The following is a 23,280-nucleotide window of genomic DNA, read 5'->3' on the forward strand; positions in this document are numbered from 1 at the left end:
CTACACTATATCAGCATCCAAGCCTTTCAACAGAAATATAAACACTGATATGCACAGAATGTGGACTATTATTCCCCAGAGGACAGTGGCAGGCAGGGTCCTCCTGACCAAAGGGCTCAGTGCCGCATGGCTATTAGCTTTGGAGGGCCCGGGCTGAGGGCCAGTCCGCTGACGGGACACCCTGGCTACACACGACCCAGATAGCAGCCCAGGGTGAGGAGTGATTTATCCGTCTGTGCTCGCATCGGACAACCTTCCTCTGATTAAGGGTCAGTCACTGAGCGGCAGGGCTGAGTGGAGAGGGCGAGACAGGCGGCCTCCCTGTTTGAGACACTGGCATCCTGACCGCCACTCAAATGGAGTTTCCAGACGCTGCGAGCGGCACATGTACTGCACGCCTACAATAGACACACGCGCACTTATGCACATTATTACCAGCGGGCATATACACAGGAATGTGCACGTAGTCATTATTTCTACTCTTTTATGCATGACTTACACACACTTTAACCCTCACACACACACCAAAGCCAAGATAAAGACTTATTGAGTTGGCCTTGACTTTCTCTGAACCTGACAACAAAAGGATGTGGTGAATCCAAGTCGCCCACTGTTTGACTTGTCTCTGTGGACTGTTAAAGATCAGTGCTCCTGATGTTCAGGGTTCACAAACAGGTTACCGCCTCAATCAATTTCAGCCGAGATCGTGTCTATTGTGTGCGAGTGAGAGAAAAATGACCCAAAATACTTTTTCATGCACCCATTGTTTCTTGAAATCAGCTCTTGCCTTTACTTGGGGATTATTTTAATATTTGTATTTGTATGAGGTTTTTCTCTCTTAAGCTCTTGTATGAAAGCAGTAAATTGGGTACTAATTGGAAACATTATTTCATCTGTATATCTTTAAATCTAAGCAACTTAAGTAGGCCCATCTTCCTCTATACAGTTGGGTTGTTCTGCATTGCTATTGACAGTTTCCCTTTTCTATGTTGTGGTTGTTGTGGGTCCTTTCACCCTGAATACTTGTAAATAAGCAGCTGTTGAGCAGAATTTGGTTAACTCATATTTAAATCACACACTGTACTTCTGCTTGAGCGTGAAACTCAACTTCTCTTTTCATTTCAGCTGCTGAATGGTGAACTGAAAGAAATTACAGGCTTGTTCTTATAGTCAGAATTTCCAAAAGAACAAGGCGTGCCATCGGTTCGTCCTCTCTGACAGTCAGGCTAGTTTAAAATGCTCTGTCTTATTGTGGAGTTTAGTCAATCTAAACACATAAATCTGAGCTAACAGATTTTCTTTTTAATGATCAGTGGTCTTTTTTTTCTGGACGTGCAGCAGACATTTTCACACAACAAATAGGCAGATAACAGTTGCCAGAGGAAACTCTAAATGATTATCACTGCAGTTTGAAACTTGAAACAATACACTATACAACAATCCTCTGCTTTTCCATATGTTTACAGCCCCCCATCTGATTTTTACAATCTCCCCAATGCTCAAGGAAACAGGACAAAACCAGGAAATGATGATGTCAGATATAGAAATTATGCAATATTCAAAAGGCTTTGCTCCACATTTCCATCAACTATTTGCTCAGACCAGCACATCCAGATGGCCCGAGCTGTTTGTAGCACTAAATAAAGAGTGTGATGCCATGTATGCAGTCAGGGATCCCTATTAATTCCTCCTTTTAGCTGTACAAAACATGGTGCGGCCAGCACAGTATGTCATCAGGTAGTAAATAGAAGCAGCCTGGACATGTGTGCACACAAACACACACACGTACATCGCTGCATGTATCTGAGTTGCTATAAAAAGCTAATTATGATCACTCGATAAGACCTCTGTAACAAAAAAAGATGAATAATGATTAATCAGGTAAGACTTCTCAAATAATTACTGACTCTAGTATGATCAGAAAATAAAATGTTTTATATTTAATGCAGAATAATTTTATTGTGCAAGTCGGTAAATCTATACTTTCAGAACACAGGAAGCAGACAACATTGCATTTAATGTAACAATACAATGTGAAGATTTTATCAGATGTCCTCATCATGCTTTTCAGATAGTCAAACTGACCAGCTAACTGAATGAATAATTAAATACAAAATGCCGTTTTTAAATGGTGATTTTGTTTATTAAAGGAAGAAAATGATCCCCAAATTTATCTGGCCCTGTTTTTCACTTCACTGTGGGGGAATTTTGTGTGTAATTCAGCCACACTGAACAGCCTGTTTAAGGTTGTGCCAAAGCATCCCAATCTGATTTAAGTCCAGACTTTGACTGGGCCACACTGAAACCTTTTTTTTTTTATTACATTTTTTGTGTGTGCGTGTGTATGATTGAGAAGTGGACTTGCTGGTATGTTCATAACCAAAGTGTGCTTGAGCTTCGAGTCCTGAACTTCTTCTTCAGCATTTTCTGGGAGTAAGCAGAATTCATGAAGCAGCAAAGCAGTCCTGGACCATTACCTTACCACCACTATGTCTGACTGTTGGCTTGATGTTCTTTTTATGAAATGCTTTGTTAGTTTTACACCAGATATAACGGGACTCAAACCTTCCAAAAAAATGTGTTTTTGTCTCATCAGGTCACAGAATATTTTCCTAAAAGTCTTGCGGATCATCCAGATGTTTTCTGGTAAATGTGAGATGAGTCATGCCATTTCCCCCCAGTCTCTTTCTGATTGTCGAATCATGAACTCTGACCTTAACTGAAGCAAGAGAGGCCTGCAGGTCTTTAGATGTTGCTCTGAGGTCTTTTGGGACCTCCTGGATGAGTCGGTGATGTGCCACGATGTGTTGGTTTTTTAATCTGTTAGCCTGCTTCACTTTGTCAGACAGAGTCTACTTAAGTGATTTCTTGATTCATGGTTGGGATTTTACTTTGTCACATAAGATCAGGTAGATATAGATAGCATTTTTCTCCATTAATAACTAAATTTTGTATTTTCGCTTGTTATATTTGGTTAAAATTTGCTTGATGATCTGAAACATAAAATATGGACAAGTATGCAAATAACAAAGAAATCAGGAGGGGGGCACATATGCAGGCTCACTAAAGCCATTTGTCTAACATCATGCTGCCTTTTTTTAATTTTTATTTTCAGAGTCTATTTTTTTCTTTTTAAAATATGGGGTGGGCAGGTAGGCTGAGATGTCCAGGTTCTGGTCCTTGTGTTTTAAAGATTTTAAAATAATGTATTTTTATGAATATATTATTTATTATATTATATTATTGTTTGTTTAGCATGCATAAAAAAATCTATTTTAAAAATCAGCATATTATCTGTATATTAAAAATTACACTATAATCAAAACATTCAAGTAACCTTTGTGTCTTCATAAATTTAAAATATTTGCTGTAACTTAAAATTTATGTGCAGCAAAACATTTTAGCGTGTGATCGTGTGCATGCTAGATATCGTAGTTATGTAATTGTTATTTTTGTTGTCACGTTTATTTTGACTCGTGGTGTTAAAATAACAAGTTATTTCAATGGTGTGTTGCAAGAAATGCTGAAAGCAAAAGCAGAGCTGGAGCTTAACATACCAGGCCGTGCATCATCACTGCAGGGCTTCTGTCCGGGATTACCCGGCTATCCCACCTCACCTGCATCCACTGCAGGCTCACGTGCTCCCAACTAACCACACACTATGCTTTTTCCCACGCACTCTGCGGTAATCTCACACTGACTGGCTAAATTATCAGCCTTTTACTTTACAACAGCGGTCTCAAACTTAAATGTGCTGTGGACCACTGCTGGCACTGTCATCTTATGTGAGGGCCACTTTAGTCTTTGAGTAGTACAAAAACAAACAAACAAGAAAACACCCACAAACATGTCCAAAACTGTAGTGTTTTGTTTGTTTTTTGAACATTTAAAACATTGTATGAAAAGGCAAAACTGCAAACATGAACACAATTTTTTTTCTAACTGAAGCCTTTCACTGAACTACCAAATAAACAAACTGGTGCTCTCTCTTTCAGGCCAGACACGTGGCAGCACTTCTGCTATAATTTTGTTCATATTTAACAAAATAAAAAGGCAGACATAACTATACACATTAGCTTTTGACTGCTAGTGAAACTTGTTTTCTTTACAAATAATGTTTGTGGTCTCTGCACATACTGCCCTTATATTAAATGCTTTAGAACTTATTTTAAAATTGCACTCAACAACAAAGAAATCCTTCCTAACACAAAAAGTAACTGCATTATATTTATTCCCGTTAATACACAGGCCAAGTGGCCCCCGGGCCACAAGTTGAGACCCCTGCTTTACAATGTTCTGCATTTATAACAATGTTAACAGAGAAATCGCTAAATGTTTAATTTTTTCACGAGTTACAACATTTTTGATCAGGTATACTGTGCAGTTAAACTTACTGTTTAAAGTACATCAGATACATTTAAAGAGACAGGATAAATTAAAAGAAAAACGGCATTATTTAGCCCTAGCGTTAAGAGCTTTGGAAATTGTGATCAACTTTATCCTATGAAACACTTCTATCCGGATAGGAGTGGTTTATTCCAGGATGACATGAGTCACAGAGGGTCACTGAGTGTTTTGATGGATATAAAAAAGTTATGTGAATCATATGCTTTGGTATATACTATCACCAGTTACATTCTTATGGGAGGTCCAATACCATCATTCAGGCCTTACATGGGTAAATGTCTTTTGAAGGAATGGTGTTTTTTTTTTTTAAATATTACATATATGTTTAGTAACAATCAGTATAAATGCAAGAGAAGTATTTTGAAGTATTTTGTTATATAGTATATAACAAAAAAACTTTCCCCACTATATATACAGCGTCTTTATATAGTATTTTAATCAATATGCCAATGTGTTTGACATTTATTTTTAGTTTACATACATACAGTGTTATACCTGCCTAATTACATCACAACATTAATATTAAACTTTAATCATATAATGTTATCTTAGATGTTTTTGTGCTTGGATATTGAACTTGCCACATTATTGTAAGAGTATGTGTTTTAAAGACACACACTTGGTAAAGGCTGAACAGTGAGCTTCACGTAGCCCAGCACTCAGCTGACCCCTGGTGGCTACAACCAACAACACAGATGGCTTCTTTACAGCCTCCAGAAAACGCCAACCACTCTCTAACAGCATTCAAATATTAAAAACCTGTTGAATTTTTAAAAAGATTTTAAATACCAAAATATGTTAAAATATATGAACGCAGCACATCGTCACTAACAGATGGGGCCTGCCGTGGAGGAGACAGGGCCTTCAGGTGGAGGAATGAGCTCCTGAGGAACTGGAAGTGGGCTGTTTGCTATTTCAGTGGAAATGTGTTTGATGTTTGTTTGAAGTTCATAATCCAATATCACTAGCGCAAATACGCTTCCTGTGTAAGAGACAACCTTCAGACTCACAGTGTTATTGAAAGAAAAACACCAAACAATGTCTAGACAATGTTGTGCTGCAGTTTATTAAAATGTTTATCTCAAAATATGATATCAAAACTTTTTTCCAAAAGTTTCCCAAGGCCTCACTTGAGACGTTAGATCTTTATAATGAAAACTATTGGAAAGCCATCAAAATAATTACCTAATTTAGCAGGCTGCCTTATTCTGAATGCAGTATTTTTAATTCATATCGAGAGGTTAGCATTAAAACTGTCCTGTAATCACTTATCAAACTGAAACAACTGATTAAAAGAGATACTGAGCTCAAGTTTCAGTTTTCTAGGAAGGTAAAGTTGACTTGAATGTGGGTAAAATCTAAGATAAATGCACAAACAACAAAAACGTCTCATAAATTGTACAACACCCCAGTTTCAGCAGCTCAGACATACAAACACATACACACAAAGACACACTCATTCACACACAAAAACAATGCGACAACAAAAGCAGGTGACCTGGGTCATGACACTCTGCCCTCTCCTCCCTTTATTTAGACTATATTTTTATGTATTTTTATTTTTTAGGAAGTCCTACCGGTGATTCCCAAAATGGGTCCAGTGGTGTGAATTTCACAGAGCATGGTTTCCTCTCGGATAGAGGATGTTCCCAGCCAATCTTTCATGGATGGAGCAAACAGAAGTCATCGGAACGAGGAAGTGGGGACAGGTGCTCTCTGAAGATTCAACGATTGAAAGAAAGAAAGAAAAAAACAGAGCTACAGACAATGGCCCACGTTTATCTGGAGCTGCAGTATTTTGGATGTTATTAAATCAGTTTGTTGTAGGATCTGAAAGATTCATGTCACTGTTTATTTCAGTTTCTTTTAGCTGTTACTCAATTTTTACTCAAGTGTCTTTTCATACTCACAATCCATGACCTAGCTTCTATTGGTTTTAACTATAAATCAGTTACTTAACCTATCAGTTTTTCTTTATTTACTTATTTACTTCTTCATTGTCTTTTAGCTATCTGCTTAAACTGTTTAGCTAAGGCCTAACTATTATTAATCCTTAGCTAAGTTATTTTTAAACCATTTCTGTTGTTTTTAGCTAAGGGCTAATTTCTTATATTTAAGTAAGTATTTCTGCTGTTAGGTTTGCTATTTCATCTGCAACTGAAAGTTTTTGTATTTTTTCAGGTTTTTCTTTCAGAAATTATTATTTATTTCAGCAGTTTTTAGATTCTGTTTCAAACATTTAGTCCTCATTTTTCGGTTACTTTTCCTGAACTATTAATCTGCATTTACATAGCCTGCTGCTTTTAATTATATTTCATTAAATGTTGTACTTTATGATTACCTTTTGCTAATTGTTTCAGTCACTTGTTAATTGCCATAAGCTAGCAATTACATTAAATGTTTTTAAAAAAATCTGTTTTACCATAAACATGTTAGTTGTAGCTAGCTAATTAAGCTAACCAAATAATTATCTAATTTGTTAGTATTTGTCTGTTAAATACTTTTAGCTATTAAAACAATTAAATTAAGCAAATGATTTCAGTAAATTGTTCACTGAGTACATTTCAACTACATAACTTTATGATTTTTATCTGGGCTTTTAAGCAAAAACGAATGGCCAAGAAGTGTAAGTTTGCGTATGTCAGTTAACTTGTATTTTATTTTATTGTTTTCAAAGCTTTAAGCTCTTGTAGAGCTACACAGTTTTTTTTTAAGTGTTTTTATCTTTTATGGTAAGCACATTGAGTTTACATTTAATGAACTGTACGATATAAATAAGACTGACACTATTTAGCTTTTCCATGACAATATTTTAGGATATCCATTGTATTTTTTCTACATTTCATACATTTTTGCCCTTTCAACTTTTCACTTTGCTTTTAAAGTGTATTTGAAATTCATGTTGTAATTTTCCACATTATTTGGATTTTGCATTCACTTCTCCTCAACGCTGGCATCAAATTGAAGTTACTCATTAATGACTAATCCTATTACACAATGTTCTTTGTTCATCATTGCTCACTTTCCTTACTTGTTTCTCAAGAAAGGAGCCAGCAGGGAATCCTGTAACAAGAGGACACAAAACTTAAAGAAAGCAAAGTGTGGCTGAACACTCTGCCAACACCTTTTAGCCTCCCAAAGAAAAAACACAGCCGAGAGGAAACTGACTGCTGATGTAGTCATCTTATACTCACTACCCGCCTGGACATGAGCTAAAAATTGTCCTGAATGCCACAAGGGGATTCAGACAAAAGAACAGTGAGTGCTGAGCTGATCAGGAGAGGCCTGGAGTTGATTCAGCTCCCTGAGTCAATTCCTGACTGTGAAACAAATGTGCTAGCCAGTTTGAAAAATGTTCTCTGGCACCAAACCACAACTTTATAATCAGCACTATCAGACCTAGCTTCTGTTGGCCTTATCTTACTTATTTCTGCTGCAACACTTTATCATTTCTGCATATTTTTTACTCTCTTTTGAAACACCTTTTTAAGAAATGAACCAAAACAAAACACTTTACGTATGTAGGCCACCTCTGCTTTGAAGCTAGGTTGAGCACCAATACTTTTATACCTGCATGCAGCATCTTCATGGCTCGTAAATATTACTATACTCCTTCTATTGGCCTGTTGGTGTTTGAAATTACATAATGTATGTAATATAAAATGAATGAATGTATTATGCATCACATTTTGTGATTGTTTTAATTTCTCTAAATGTCCAGCTTTTTTTGCACGAAGCAAAAATCATGCAGTTGAACTTTTAACTAATTTATATAAAACAAAACACCTTCCTGTGAAACATGTTAACATTGCCTTGCAACCATGCAATTAAAAAGACTTCAAGTCAGTAATTATTTATCACAGAATACCTGTTCGATTAATTAAATCACAAACAAATTGCTTACATCTGACTTTGTCGTCATAGAGAAAAAAAAGAAAGCTTTTTAGGTCACAGCATTGAGTGGAGATTGACTGTATCTGTGAAACTATATATAGTGGGAACACAACTGGACGATGGTGTGACAGGCAGAGACCATAAAAGCGATCAGGCCTGAGAGGGATAGCATATGCCTGGGATTATGAACAACCAGCCCTGCTTTAGACAAAGGACACACCCTCTCCTGCAGCTGTCTCGCATGCTGTATTTGCAATCTACTATCAATGACTTAATCAGTTTGCAGCCCCTATCTGTCGCTCTCTCTGAAACCCAGACTTTCAATAGTTTGCACACAGAGTTTTGATTTATGTGCGTTACTGCGTCACACTTGTGTTGAAACTGAACCCATTTCAAAGTCAGTTACAGATGTAAAACCATGTTGAAATCTAACCTCGTGTCATATGCATATATGATTTTATTTATTTGTGCGTCATTTTCATGCTGATCAGTCTTCATACAATTGACCGATTAACTGTTTAGAATAGAAAATGCCAGGAAATAGTGAGACTGTACCATTGTGAGTTGTAGCACAAATTGATGTAATCAAATTCCTTGTTTTGTTGGACCAACGTTGAAAAATGTCAGCAAAACACAGCAGATCCTCACATTTTTTTGAGCCACAGTTTCATTTTTTTCTGTATGAATGGTATGAAGACCTAATAGGACAGTATTTTAGTACACAACTTGAATATAATAACTTTAATTACTTGATTATTTTATTGTTTACAAGCATTAAAAAAAAGCAGCATCTATTGTTGTCGGTGTTGTACAGCTAAAACAATAAATTCATACAAAACAATGAGAGAGATTTTAAAAATCAAAGCACAAAACGAGAAAACTTCAGTAAAACCACACACGTAAAGTCGTGCCTGGCTTAAAAGCTGATGTGAAGAGGTAGTTCAGGTGTACCTAAAGGCCTGATCTCCTTTATGTTTTTTGGCTCAGCAGACTTCAGGGATCTAGTGGAAGTGTACAAAGTTAAGAGATCAGAGAGGTAAGGAGGCGCCAACCTATGCAATGCCCTAAAAGCAAACAGTGAAATCTTAAAATCAATTCTAAAACTGCCTGGTAGCCAGTGTAAAGAAACCAACATGGGGGATATGCAGTTGTTAAGCACCGAGTCGCAGTGTTTGGGATGATTGACACCTGAATTAAACCTATTACAACAGTCAAATCAAGATCAAATACTTATTTATTTTAGGTGGTTTGTAAGGTCTTAATGAGAACCAATTTGGCAGGTTGTGAAAAGTCTCCTTGGGCAATGCTTATGCTGCAAATGCTGGTAAAATATCAGAAAGTCCAGGTCTTCTGCAGCCTTTTTGCATAAATCTCATTGTATATTTGTATAGTTACTATAAAAGGTATTCTAGTCTATTCTATAAGCTGCTGAAAAAAGTCAAACCAAGCTGCAGTGAAATTGTTTTAAAATAAATACAATGAATGGATTATTTCTCACTATAAATAAGGTGTTACCAACCTTAATAAAATAACTTTATGGAAAAAATACTTTTATATAATAGTTGATAAACTATTAGCTTTTTATTTTTTCTTTATAGTAAAATCTTATTCGGGACATTCACGTGACATGGCTTTTTATTTGCTCTCCTTGTTACTGAATGGTATAATGTTAAGAGCGAGAACTCAATTAGGGATAAGTGCTTGCACCTGGAGCCAGCTCCTCAGGTGAGCTGTATTATCTATACTGTGCGTTTGCTGTTTATTGAGCATAATCACGCACTGCTGTGGTGACATAATAATATCTGCTAAAACCTCTCGGAGGTCAAATACAGCCGACGGTGCCGGTTTGTTGAATCAAACTGCAGCTGTCTCCTTTGCGGCTACACGAGGCTGTATTTGTCTGTGTGTTTGCGAAAGGCAGCTACCTGAGATGAGATTAGGGCAGTGCCATGATTAAGTGCTGCTGTGTTAATGCAGCCCGTCGTGCTGCTGTAATCTCTGAGTGGCTCCCTGTGCACTGCCTGGCAGCGAAGCCCCAGGACACACGGGTACACAAAAAACCTCACATACACACACACACGCGTGCACACTACTGCTGCAGTGGGAACATCATGAAAGCCCTGATTTCCTGAGCTTTGAGCTGTGCTCTCTTTGCTCTGACAGAATTTCTTGCTTTTACCTGAAAACATTTCAGTGCTGCTGCTTGATACAAACATCACTGTTATAAATAGGCTGAAAAACATTAAATAGATGCTCTTCTTTCTTATATGTGGGACAATATGAAAACAACCAGTTGTATAGTATAAAATATTATATTAAGAAATGCATGTTTGCGTTATTGTGGGGTCTACCTCACAATATAAAATGCCTTTGGTGACTGTTGTTGTGATTTGGGGCTATATAAATAAATTTGAACTGAATGGCCTCTTAACACCATAAAATGTATCTAGCTTGTTAAATACAAAAGCAAATAATAATTAAGTCTTTTACATTAGTAAGTAATTACATGTACTTATACAGTGCTTTTCAGGATACCAATCACCACCTGTGTCACATCCAATAAAACCAACAAAACAAAAAACATAAGACCAGAAATAAAATTACAACATCTACATTCTACTGCTGAGAAATTTTACGTTTTTATAAATGTTGTTTTTTTTTTTTATATAAAAAGTAGAATGTTTTTCAAGCTGTTTTTAAGTGAATTTGATTCAATTATAAATGAAAAAGAAATATAAACAAAAGAAATCAATCAAATAACGGATTAAAAGTTTCCATCATATCTCCAACATGTACATAATTTTATCCAACACCTCCCACATCTGTCTGAATTGTCAGATTTCCTTGTTGAGCTCTTCCTCGTCAATTAGCCCGGGTCAATTATCGTAATGAGATAATATCACGGTTGACGTGGGGGGTCTGCCTCTCCCTAAGTCCGCGCAGGTGACCCCCACCCACTGTGCTGATGCCTCGGGGATCGTGGCCTGAGCCTGTTGTTATGCACCTATTAGCGGTAACGACAGGGAGGATAAACCTGCCACTCAGCTGCAGACTGAATTTAAACACATTCAGAGCCATTACGCTGGATTCTCCTGCACGGCCTGGAGGTAGATACGTCGGTTTTGGGTGACAGAAGGGAAAGCAAAACACGTAGCGAACTGTGGGAAGAGCGTCAGTATTTACCCTGAGCCCAACATCTGTTTCTGCATAAGAGAATACTTAAAACATTCAGAGGGAACAAAGTGTACGAATATATATACACACCTCAGGACCATGTTTCCTCTGAAGTGCTAAAAATGGCTCGTGAGGTCAGGGTGATTGACCCCTGAGAGAAGAACCTCTTCCTTTTAAAATAGGAAAAACCTCTATTTATAAAATGGGACTCTTGCTGTGTTATAAATACATCAAATTACCCTCAAGGTCTGGGTTGATCTCTTAAAGATTTTAGCCCGATAAGTTTGATTCATGTCAAAGCGACAGACGGGCATTAGTGGATAAATATATCATCGCCGTTCGGTATACCCACAGAAATAACGCCTGATGTCACTGCCATGTTATTAAGCATAGCTGGAGGATGGATATTGAAGCGTATACCTAATGCTCTGTTGTTAAACACGCAAAAATAAATGGTCATCATTGTTCAAAAGACGTGTAGTTGTCCACACGTAATTTTAATGGCCCCTACCATTAATCAGAAAAGACTAAATCATTTACAGACAGGATATCCGGAGCATAAACTGCTCTCCCATGCTGCGAAAACAAGGCGCCATGTGTAACACAGGCACTGAGATTGCCTCCACTGTGTCCGGGCCAGGAAGCCGGGTCGCAGCCCTCCGCTGCCCTGCTTCCAGGTGAGCAACCGTTTCTGCTGGGAACGCGTTCAGCTCCGTGTGGAAGTCGGAAAAACAAACAACCACATAATAAGGAATAAGGCTTGGCCGCATAAAAAGGTGAATTTGTGCTATAATATTTTTATAACTAAATATTGACGTATTTATGAAATAAAACATACCCCAATATAAAATTAAAATATGAAACCCGATGCATTTCATCAAATGTCATTCTGAATTTAAGAATATAGACAAAATAATACGCAAGAGAACAAGACTATTTGCAAACATTTATTTCTCAAAAGTGCAAAAGTATAAAAAAAAACATTCAGTATATACATAAACGTTAAAATAGTGACTGTACAATATTTATCATCACAAAATGACTTCATATCCCTGCGAGAGAGGAAGAGAAAAGTTCAAGCCAGTGTTCCTACTAAAATCCTCAATGGCTTTATTAACTGTTCTTGTACAGTACAAAGCTGGGTTTAAATCTCCTAAACCTCCTGCTTCAGTAAAAAAAACCAAACATTTTTTGTTCAGATTTAGCTACAGAGATTTGAGGTCAGAGCATGTGTCCTTGTTGCAGGGTAACAGGCCGGGCAGGAGGTTAGGAGTTGTTGTAGCTACAGTAATACACAGCTGTGCTGGCGTCTGACAGCACCGATGATATGAGGCTTTCAGGTCCTTGCATGCCTGCCTCGTGTGACCCGTACGGCAAGCCTGTCATGTCCGCACGCGCTGAAGAGGAACTCAAATACTGCTCGAACTCGCTGCGGTCTACCTCACCGATCAGGTCAGAGTGGTGCATCTGCTCCACGCTGTCTGCTGAGTGAGGGTGAGCGTCAGGAGGTGGGGAGAGCTGTCCTGCTCCACCGGGGTGCCGTTTGGTGTGACTGGGATTGCAGTGGTGAGGGTAATACATGGCTAAAGGGTTGGGGCACCCCATGTACGAAGGGGGGAGCTGAGGGGGCTGCTCTTGAGCCGAGGTTGGGTGTCGGTGCACGATGGCGTTGCTGTGGTGGTTGGAGAGGGGGTCCTGGGGCTGAAATTCTGCAGCTTGTGACTGGTAAGAGTATGCAGGCATCATGTGACAATCCTCTTGTGAATGGGGGGGAAAGAACATGGACTCTGACTCAACAGCGTCCAGGGGAGAGGTGTCAGGTGTGGGCAGGCTGTAGGTTTCATAAGAGGGGCCTCCAAGAGCCTGAGCATCACGGTAGTGACTGAGCGGCTGTGGAGGAACCTGGAAGCCGTGCTCATGGTAGCCAATGCCAAGGCTATCCACACCCACCCTGTTCTCCCCAGGCATCAATGAGGCCGTGTGATCTGACACGCCATGGACCAGAAAGCCAGAGTCCAGCCTCTTAATCCTCTTCACCTGCTTCCGCCGCCGGGGCCGGTACTTGTAGTTGGGGTGGTCCTGCATGTGCTGGACCCGCAGCCGCTCTGCCTCTTCCACAAAAGGCTGCTTTTCTGTTATAGGAAGCGATTTCCATGATTTTCCTGCAGGTCAAGAAGAGAGTACACATCAGTGATATGTCAGCAGATACTGTGTACAGTCTGGTGATGCACACAAAAATAGCCTGTTGCCATTTTAGGGGACTGGGACAGGTTTTTGAGGTTACACCTACAGCCAACTCAGACAAGAGTAACTTTTAAAAACGTCACGTCATCTGCTGGGAAAGGACTATTTACATTTATCTGAGAATAAAATTGACATAACAGTAAAAATGCAATCACGTAAAGACTGAAAATCAGTGGAAAATAAAAGCGTGACTGCACAGATGTGACAAATACAGTTGTTTAGAAAAGTATGAACGCCCTTACCCAGCATTTTGCTCAGCTCTGCGTTGTGCAGGTCCGGGTTTTGCTGCGCCAGTCTCTTGCGCTCATCCTTTGCCCAGACCATAAACGCATTCATGGGCCGTCGGATCCGAGGTTCGCTTTTCCCGCGATTCTGGCTGCCGGAGCTGGACGCGCACGGCTCGTTTTTCACTTTTGTGTCCCCAAGAGGACTGAGAGGGTCGGCCCACTGGCAGTGTCCCATTCCAGGCATCATGACTGACAGCGTACACCTTCCCTGGGTCTGATCGTCGCTGGCGTAACCCGCATCGGGACTACTCATCTCTGTCCAGCTGGGAGGATTGGAGAGAGCCACCGGACAGCTCGCAGAGGCGACAACACACGACAAGTAATAAATTCTTAATAATAAGTTTTTGTTTTTTTTAACAAATCAAAGAAAAATCAAATGCGCCTTGCTTTCAGAGTGGAATGAAAAATAATTAGTCACATCCATTAGCGTCTCTTAGAAGCCGCATGGACCGAAAGATACCGACTACTCAGCAGTGAGCGTGAATGTCGGTGCGCTATAAACGCAGAAGCAGCCAATCGCCGTGTGGAGGGAGTGCCCACTACTACAAAGGTGTAAAAAAGTTCAGAGCACGCCCACGACCCTTGTTTGGTGTGGTGACATCCTTCAAAGGGGGAGGAGGGGGGAAGCAGCGGTATTTCAAATAGGTGCAGAAAGTCATGTGCAGCTAGATGTTGAATTCTGCAATGAATTTAAACACGTATCCGGGCATTAGTGCAACATTGTCAGACTTTGCATTTGGATTTATGCGTTTGGATTAAAAAGACTTGAAACTAAACAAAAAAAACTTTTAAATCCACAATAAACGGAGACAGAGCCACGCGCGCCGGTCGCGTTGTTATTCTCACCTCGCTCTTGCGTCAGACACCAATACCTCATCACCAATCTGTGTATTGGCTCCCAAACTGCGTTAGAGGCTCTTGCAATCTAATGGACTTAATGGCTCCGTCATTAGCAACTTTTACGCGCGGCTGTCTCGATGCAAATTTTCTTTGAGAGCAGCATAATAAGACACGCTGGACAAAAGACGCCCATTGAAGATTAGAGTCTTCTGAGAGTGAAATGAACAGGGGAGGTGAAATAAACATTAAAACCACAGAGTGTTGTGATACTGGAGCGCTGCCAGCTTCTCTCTCAGCACCCCGATGTTCAAAAAGTCAAGTTTCTCCTGCTGTAGACACACCGAGGGTCTGGGCTTCGATGTCAGCAAACAGCTGATTGATTAAACTGAGGTCTCAAAACTCTCTTAATCACATCCCTTCGATCCATCCACTTGAGAACGTGCTTGCTTGGCAGCCTTATTAAAGGGCTTTTTAATTTCATTCCCAGCGATTATACTGCACCCTTTTCAACATCGCAAGGAACTTTTAATCTGCAATATCTCAAATATCACGTCTAATAATTACTTTCATCTCATTAGGTGCTCATTCCTGTCATTTTGCTCTCTATTATACTTTGTATGAGTTTTAAAATTAAAGATAAACCTGATTTTACTATGCAAAGAATATTTTTGCTTTCTATATTTGCCCTTTCCTTGTGACTTGAAGTCTCATACTGAGCTGGAGGTTAAACCTTTGGCAAGCTTCTCTTCGGATATGGAGATGACATCAGCCAGTAGTCAAATATAAACTTTATAAACTCGCATGACATGCACGGACACACACACACACACACACACACACACACACACACACACACACACACACACAGGCAAACGCTATTGAATTGTGCAAAAATGTTTTTTTGTTGTTTTTTGGTGCAACCGACTCAGACCTGGGTAATGGTGCAGAGGCAAAGGTTAAAGCAACCTGTTGCACCTGAAATATCCGGACATGGTGTGTTTATCTCTCAGAGAATGAAGCCCATGTTTGTGGTCAGAAATCCAAACATCACCCCCAGGCCACGGGATTTCTTATCAGAGCCAGCAGACCCCAAACTGTCAGCTCCGTCTTTTCTCAGACCATTCCCATCTTGTTGTGGTCTACGGCCTCTCTGACATGTCAAAAGGGGCTGACAGAAATATGACAGATGCTTATGCAACCTTTTCATGCCCCGAGCAGACACCAGTAGTACTCCAGAGCATGCTGGGTGACCCTCTAGGGGTTAGTAGGAGGGTGTTTTGGATGGAGGTCCAGCTGGGAGCTGCATGGGACAGGATCTGGACTATAATACTGTCATCGTCTATTTTACCGCTGATGACCTGATAGGGTTTTCCCCCTCCGTTCCTAAGAGAAAAGAGAAAGAGGGACGCTGTGTGTGTGGTGGTTGCCTGTGTGTCTCTGTGAATGCGTGTGTTGATATGGGCGTGGGGTATGAGTGTGCCCTGACGGCTTCTCTCTCTGTGTGGGAGTGAAAAATCCTGGCTTTTGATGGGAGAAGTCATAAAGTCTGGAGTCGTAGCCACATTTCCTCTACAAGGTGAGGTTCAGAGTCAACCCGGTGTTGGGATGGTGGGGGGGGAGAATGTGGAGGTGACACGCCTCATACCCCCCCCTCCTCCTTCCATTCCTCCCCCAGTCCCTCCACCAAGTCCCCCACCCCGTGCCTGGGGAGTCTGGGGCTGGGTGGGGGCCAAGGCTCTCGACGCCAGCCTCTGGACTCTGCGCTCAGGGAGAGGTCACTTGGCTTGCTTACACAATGGCATTATCTCAGTTCCAGCCTCGGCTACTGCAGCGGTGAGCACTTCCTGTCCCTCTGCAAGCACTTCCTGTCCTTGGCGTAGCAGCACAAACTGTCCGCCTTCCAAGTGAGTTCTGAAACGCAGTTGAGCTGCTGGTCGCCAGTCTTGCTGTATAAATGTCTGTGGGTGGCTTTCTTGGGAATTGCACAATGTGTTTGCTGGCTCCTTTGTGCTGAGCGGCGAGGCAGGAGTGTTAGTTTAAATCACAGGAACGGAAGGTATATATATGTTAGCACTCCACGCTGATCCCCTGAGCCGCTGGAGCTGCACAGGCCACAAAGTTTAAACAATGCTCTGGTAATTAGCAGCAAGTGTTCTAGATATTCTGCCCTATCCTTATAAAGAATATGGCCATAAATGGGTGAGTGGACTGGAAAACTACATCAACTGATTGACAATGGTTTTGAAACCTGCTTAACACACATATTGCACAAAAATGTGCCAAACATTGACTACTTTAGGCTCTTCAAATGTGAAAAATGTCTGCCTACAAGAAAGTTTATAAAGAAAGAAAAAACAGCTTTGTCCAGTCTGGGTTCTGCCTATTCCACTAGTGGGATGAATACAATTAAATCTTTCATTTATGATGCCTAAGAACATAGACATATATATATGGCTTGTCATCCATTGTTGCATATGTAAACTTAAACTTGCATTAACTTAAAAAAAAACAAAAAAACATTTTTAGCAAATAAAGGCAAAAAGCTGTAAAAAAAAGAAGGACATATTGCCTCGGTATAAAACCACATTACCACTTAGATAATTATATAGATAGTTACATAGAGGGCAGTTTTACCAGGCAATTCAGATCATTATGCAAACTCTTTTGAATCAGATATATAGTCATTTTACTTTAAGACATATGCTAGTCTCACACGTCACACATCTCCAGAGTGTACCATATATTAAGTCTGACCTCAAAATACAGATGATCTTCTCCACCTTACCTGTATACCCCTGTGTGGAGCTGCTTCCTAGGCTCTGTTTCAGAGTCACCACAGCTGTATGTTTAGCATATGTATTAGCAGCATGCTATGATACTTAAATTAACAGGGAGAAGCAAGCAAAGAGGAGACGGGATTATTGGTTACCTATTTTGTACTTAGAAAGAGTGGGAAACTCGAGCTGGTTTGTAAAGCTGGGATGCTGTCTTGTTGCTCAGGGACTGGAGATATTCACAACTCATAGCTTACACTTAAAAGTTTATAAGAATATAATATAACTAAAAAAAATCCCTGAAATGGGAGTTTTAAATCCATTCATCATGCGCAGAGTGTTTGATGAATGTACAAAGGAGGAATCATTACCTTTTTTAAAGTTACCTGGCCACCTGTCCAGGGTGTACACTGCCTCTTGCCCTGTGGTACCTGGGATAGGGTCCAGCCCACTGCAACACTTATGAGTGGAAGACAACGGATGGATGAATGGAAGTTATCATAATGAATGTGCTTTCTTAAAAAAACAACAACGAAACAAACAACTGACATGCTGCTTGTGAAGTTTGTATTTTATCACAGACTGTATAGAAAAGATGGCAGTAGCTTCTGGGACTGATTCCCTGTTCACACGTACACAGCTATTTTGGTAGTCATAGCGTTTTATATACATTTTGGCCTGACTGCATAAAACAGTGTAGACTTTTTTTTTTTTTAACTTGTTAGGTACGTATCACCACCTGTTGCCTTAGCATGCTCTGGGCAGTTAACATGATGTTTTGTGTTTTCATTTAGACAAAGATATTTTAAAAAATGAAAGCAGAAAACCCCCATTTTATAAAATACCCTTATGCATGTGGACATAGATTGAGCTTAATGGCTAAGTTGGGTGAGACAAAAGAAAGAAAAAAATTGGGCACCAGTAAACACTGTCCTGATGTGCTAATGGTTTCAACCACTAGTTTCAAGTCTTATTAATCACCACATGATGTTGAGGTTGTAAATTATGGTCAGGGTTAGAATCCCATCTAAAATAGATGATAATGGAGGGTGTGTTTAATGTGAGTACTACCATACAGGGTCACAAACGAGAAAGATGGTCATGGCCAAACTATTCAAGAAATCACAGAAATTATTTCACTAACCAGCTGGTAGTGTAGGTGGATATGGCCATCTTTTATATACAGTCTATGCCTCTAATCTGTTTATATTCTTTATTTTAATTTTTTTGATTTTTTTGGTTTCAGGAATTATGCATTACTTTATTGGGATGTAATAAAGTGTGAGTTTAGGGGAAAAGCAGTCTTTTACACTCAGGAGTTTAGTCTCCACCAGCAAAACAACAAATTATTTTCATTATTGTGGACCGGCTTTAAAAATGTTGTTCTAATTTAAATTTCTGTCCAGTGATTAAACAATGTAATAGATCATGTAACAGTAAATAAATAATACTGAAATTAGAGTTGGTTTCGATCGTGTATCACACTTTCGGGCTGTAAATGTTTAGTGTCTGGTTATTGAAGCTTTGTTAAAGATAGAAAATAAATTGGAAGCCATTCAGCGTTGGACCTCTTCACTAGTGTACAGACACCTGTTGTTATCAGCTGCGTGATAGCGACTGTTTAGATTGTCTGATTAGGCTATGACTTCCTCCAACACCTGCTCGGGGGTGCAGGAGGTGTTTCAGGATGGGGGGGGGGAAGAGCTCTTTAGCTAAAGAGGGAGTGTGGGGGTTAAGGAAGCGAGCACGTAACAGGTGTGTGAGGGAGAAAGGTGGAGACAAAAGTCAGAGATTGAATCTGTAAATAGAAATCACACTTTTTCCTGAAGCTGGAACATTTCAACTTTAGTCCTTCCTCTTGTCACCTGTCAAACTACAGAAGCCTGCTGAGGACCAGACACGGGACTGTGTCAATAAAAAGCGCAGTTCCACTTATTCAAAGCTCGTGCTGTGCTGCTGGTTGCTCTGAAGTAGCCTGAAAATCACCCCGCATGTGAGATAGTAGATATGAGAGATCATCCACAGGCTATGGTGGTTAAATTATGCGCACATGAAGGATGTGAGAGTCTGTGTTGGTTCATGTTTTTTCCAGAATCCGCTAAGCAAGACTGTTGGTTACAGAAATTGGGGACTTGAAATTATGGCAAATGACGCAAAAAAAAGAGAGAGAGAGAGAGAGAAAACGATCACGTTGTCTTAAATGTTGCGTCTCTGTCACATGCACACACAGATGTTTTGTGTGTTATTGGTGGTATAGTCTTCCCCCTCCCTCTGGGGATTGCTGGGAAAGTTTCCTTGCCCGTGAGCACACACTCTAACCACACTGAAAGGGTAGCGCAGGGATGTTGTCTGCCCCAGACAAGAGGGGGGACACAGAGGAAGCCGTCGTCGCTCTCGTCTCATTGTTCTGGAGGCGTTAATCTGTCAGGGATCTGCTGGGAATCAGGTGGGAATCTACTCAGCCCCTTTTTGTGTTTATTGGCCAGTTCATTCCACGTTTAGAAAAGGGGACATTTTGATATCTTCGCCACCCTGCCTCCACCCATCTCCTGCCTCATGAAGATGCTCTAATGATAAAACTATTTCTTGTTTGTCTCTGCCGCTCAGTTTGGAGATGAGCACATCCGCCTTATCTTCTCGTCTCGCCCTCTTTCTCTGTATGTTTTACAAAACTGAAGTCTGCGTCCAAGACAAATCTTAAATATGCTTTTAGTCATGCTAACACGAGGATGTTTGGAAACTGTTCGCCACAAGTTGAGGTGACCTCTGGGTTTGCGCACTGCCAGGGGTCAGCCAACAATAAAGCGGAAGCAACAAGTAAAATAATCAAAGTCTCTTTCCTGAGAACATCCATAGAGCTGAAGTTTCACTCAGGCCACTTAGAGGATGCAGCAATGCAACGCTGTAATATCAAGGATATTTTATGAGTCTTTGGAGGAGGGGCTGCAAACGTGGGAAGACTGGTAAATGAATGCATCATGCTGGCAAAAGTGGTAAAATTCACCTTTCTACATGGTACCTTTACATGCAAAGAAAAGGGAAAAATACTGTAACTCTTACTACACGCAGACCCGTGCATCACTTTAACTCACTGGATATCCTTTAGCATCAAGGTTGATGAACTTTATATCAATGGGTTTCATGTTGGCTGTCATCAAATTTGACAAGCAAGGGACTGAGGGACACTGCACAGTCATAATGGAGTGACTTGTCAATCACGTAGTGGACGGTTTATCTTCTAAATCTTCAGTTTAAGTGTAATTTGACAAAATAAACATCATGCGTTGTTTCAAAAGACTTTAGACCATAAATGCACCAGGAAAATGTTTACCAAAGACACAAGTAAAAGAAGCCGAAGACTCAGTTTCCTGTTGGCTTCTAAAAAATATTTCTGTAACCAGAGGAGTTATCCTTTGCTTCTGAACTAGCTTCTCTGTTCAAACATAGAAGCTAAGCTAAACTACAGTCCATTTTCTTACAATTTATCAACAACATTTCCTTAATTATTGCTCTTTTAACCAAGACACACCCTTACATATATTGTTAATTGTATTGTTAGTTTCATATTTGGTCTCCTTACCTGATCTTCTCCCTAGGAATAAAAACATCTTGTTAAACTGCATCTAGAAATACTTGCAGTTCATTTATAGTGTTTTAATCGTGGTTCATCCATCCATCGCTTGAAACAAATACATGTTGGAAAGAGAACTCCTTAAACATAGCACAAACCGTTGCCATTGTGAGAGAAAACCCTCTTGTTTTCTGTGAGTTTCTGAAAATGTGGACGAAAGGCCAAAAAACACAGAGTTTTCAGAAATACCTGCGCCATGTACTTGTGGACAGAGCCTCAACTGCAGACAAGAACGTGTCAGTGATGACCTCATCCACACCACTAACACCAAAAAGTCGGGATGCTAAGATGAATCTCCATGCCGACATCTTAGGAAGCCACAGCGATTCATTGCTGTAATGCACAGCATGACGATCTAACTGGTTTCCAACATGTGAACAGTACAAATATAAAAGCTGTAACTGATGTTACAGGTCTTGAAGAAACACTTTTATCTGAAGATCGACACATCATTAACCCGGCAAGCTGATTATTATAAAGTTCTCCTGTATTTTCTATTAAAACCAGACACTTAAGCATGCCCTAGCGAGCAGTTTATTGTACTTACATACATTTAACTTCAAGGCACCCTTTGCTCTCCGGGTGACGTTTCCTTATTTTTAAAGTACTGCATTCCCACTTTGTTATCCCAGAAAAATCTATTAATAAAATGTCATGATTGATGGATGAATTACAATTAGCAAGAGGGGAAAGGGAAAACCCAGGTTTCCTCACTGAGACGAAAAAGCTGGGTCAGCCACACGGGAGAGCGGACGCTTTCATCTCTTCACTTTTACTGGCCCAGCCCAAATCCTCCCCACCAGCGGTGCAGCTCATTGTCCCGACCGAGTCTAATTGAAACCAGTGTTTATCATTTTTATGACTTTATCCAAGAAGACAGGGGGTACGGCGGGCTTCCTGTTCTCCAGGTTTTCATGACAGACCAGTCGCATTATTAGGGTCAAGCTCAGCTCCCATCTTGCCACTGCATTGTTTCCACTGGTGCTATGACCATTCCCAAACTGATAAGATTCGTCTATTTTGGGTCCGTCTTTTCTTTTTGTCCTTGGCACATGACCGTGTACCTGAAATAACCTTTATTTTTCGACCACTTATTAAAAACTTGAACCACACGATAAAAAGAAGTTTAGCTGTATAATAAAGAATTTTTCCGGATTAATTGAATCTAGAAATGCTCTGAAACAATAACTAGTCCACTCCTGTGCCAACAATACCCAAACACCCAAAGAGCTGTTTGTCATTTTCAACACTTACATAAACCCCACACTGACTGTAGTCTTTGTGTGGCAAAATAAGGAACTGCTTTGTAACTATTGGTGAAAAAACAAATGATAGATTATGTTCAGGCCACATTATTGTTTTCCTGACAGCCACCGGCCACATAAATACTACTCCCTGCAACTTGACCTGCATTTGACCCCACCGCCAGTAGAAGTCCCTCAATTCATCTAATCTGTTTTGCAGAGACGTGACGATGCAGTTTGAAGACGCTGCTTTTTCATTCTCCGATAAATCTAAATCAGAATATCATCGAAACTCTGAAATCAGCGTCTTTATAATGAAAGCTGATGAGTTAATTACTGATCGGACTCTCTAGACTCTCCAGATTTTGGAAATGAGGGAAGAAAGGAGACAGTGAGGCCTTTGTACATGACAATCAGAGCGTGAATTGATTCCTCAGTCGCTCAAACACTCCCGATCCTTTCATGTGTGGCCTTTGCCTTGTTGAGGCGCTAAAGCGTCACCGCGGAACAACAATGCTGATACCCCCGAAGTGCTAACAGGACGCCATGTTGGTCCAGTGCGGCCAAAGTCAATCAATAATAGCATGTGTGATCAGTGGCATCGCAGCCAGTAGGAATCTGGATCAATAGAGGTACGCAGGGAACTTCAGAAACAGAAGATAAGAGAAAATCCTGAGCTGTGGTGGAAACAAAATCATAAGACTTTTTTTTTAATGGGGGACTTTTCATAGTGTGTCTCTTGCTGTGAAATAATAATGACATTTCTGGAGATTACAGAACAAATA

At 40.2% G+C, this 23,280-nt stretch overlaps 1 protein-coding gene across 1 annotated transcript; it reads right to left on the bottom strand.

Annotated features, from left to right (window-relative positions):
- Positions 1-12,401: 12,401 nt before the first annotated feature.
- On the bottom strand, positions 12,402-14,486 carry sox17 (SRY-box transcription factor 17). Its single transcript, XM_005922518.3, has 2 exons — positions 13,962-14,486; positions 12,402-13,637 (listed from the first exon to the last, which is right to left on the bottom strand). Exons 1-2 carry the CDS (start codon positions 14,257-14,259, stop codon positions 12,742-12,744), a joined length of 1,194 nt encoding a protein of 397 aa, XP_005922580.1. The 5' UTR covers positions 14,260-14,486; the 3' UTR covers positions 12,402-12,741.
- Positions 14,487-23,280: the final 8,794 nt, after the last annotated feature.

The sequence above is a fragment of the Haplochromis burtoni genome, unplaced genomic scaffold (assembly GCF_018398535.1).
Source record: "Haplochromis burtoni strain Fernald_Lab_line unplaced genomic scaffold, NCSU_Asbu1 Contig_58, whole genome shotgun sequence".
NCBI lineage: Eukaryota > Metazoa > Chordata > Actinopteri > Cichliformes > Cichlidae > Haplochromis > Haplochromis burtoni.

What these genes read in the sequence shown, in the direction of transcription:
- sox17 (XM_005922518.3), bottom strand. Translation starts at nt 14,259, where the DNA reads ATGAGTAGTCCCGATGCGGGTTACGCCAGCGACGATCAGACCCAGGGA. An exon ending in AGAGCTGAGCAAAATGCTGG is followed by an intron (nt 13,638 to 13,961) that starts GTAAGGGCGTTC and finishes CTTGACCTGCAG; the next exon opens with GAAAATCATGGAAATCGCTT.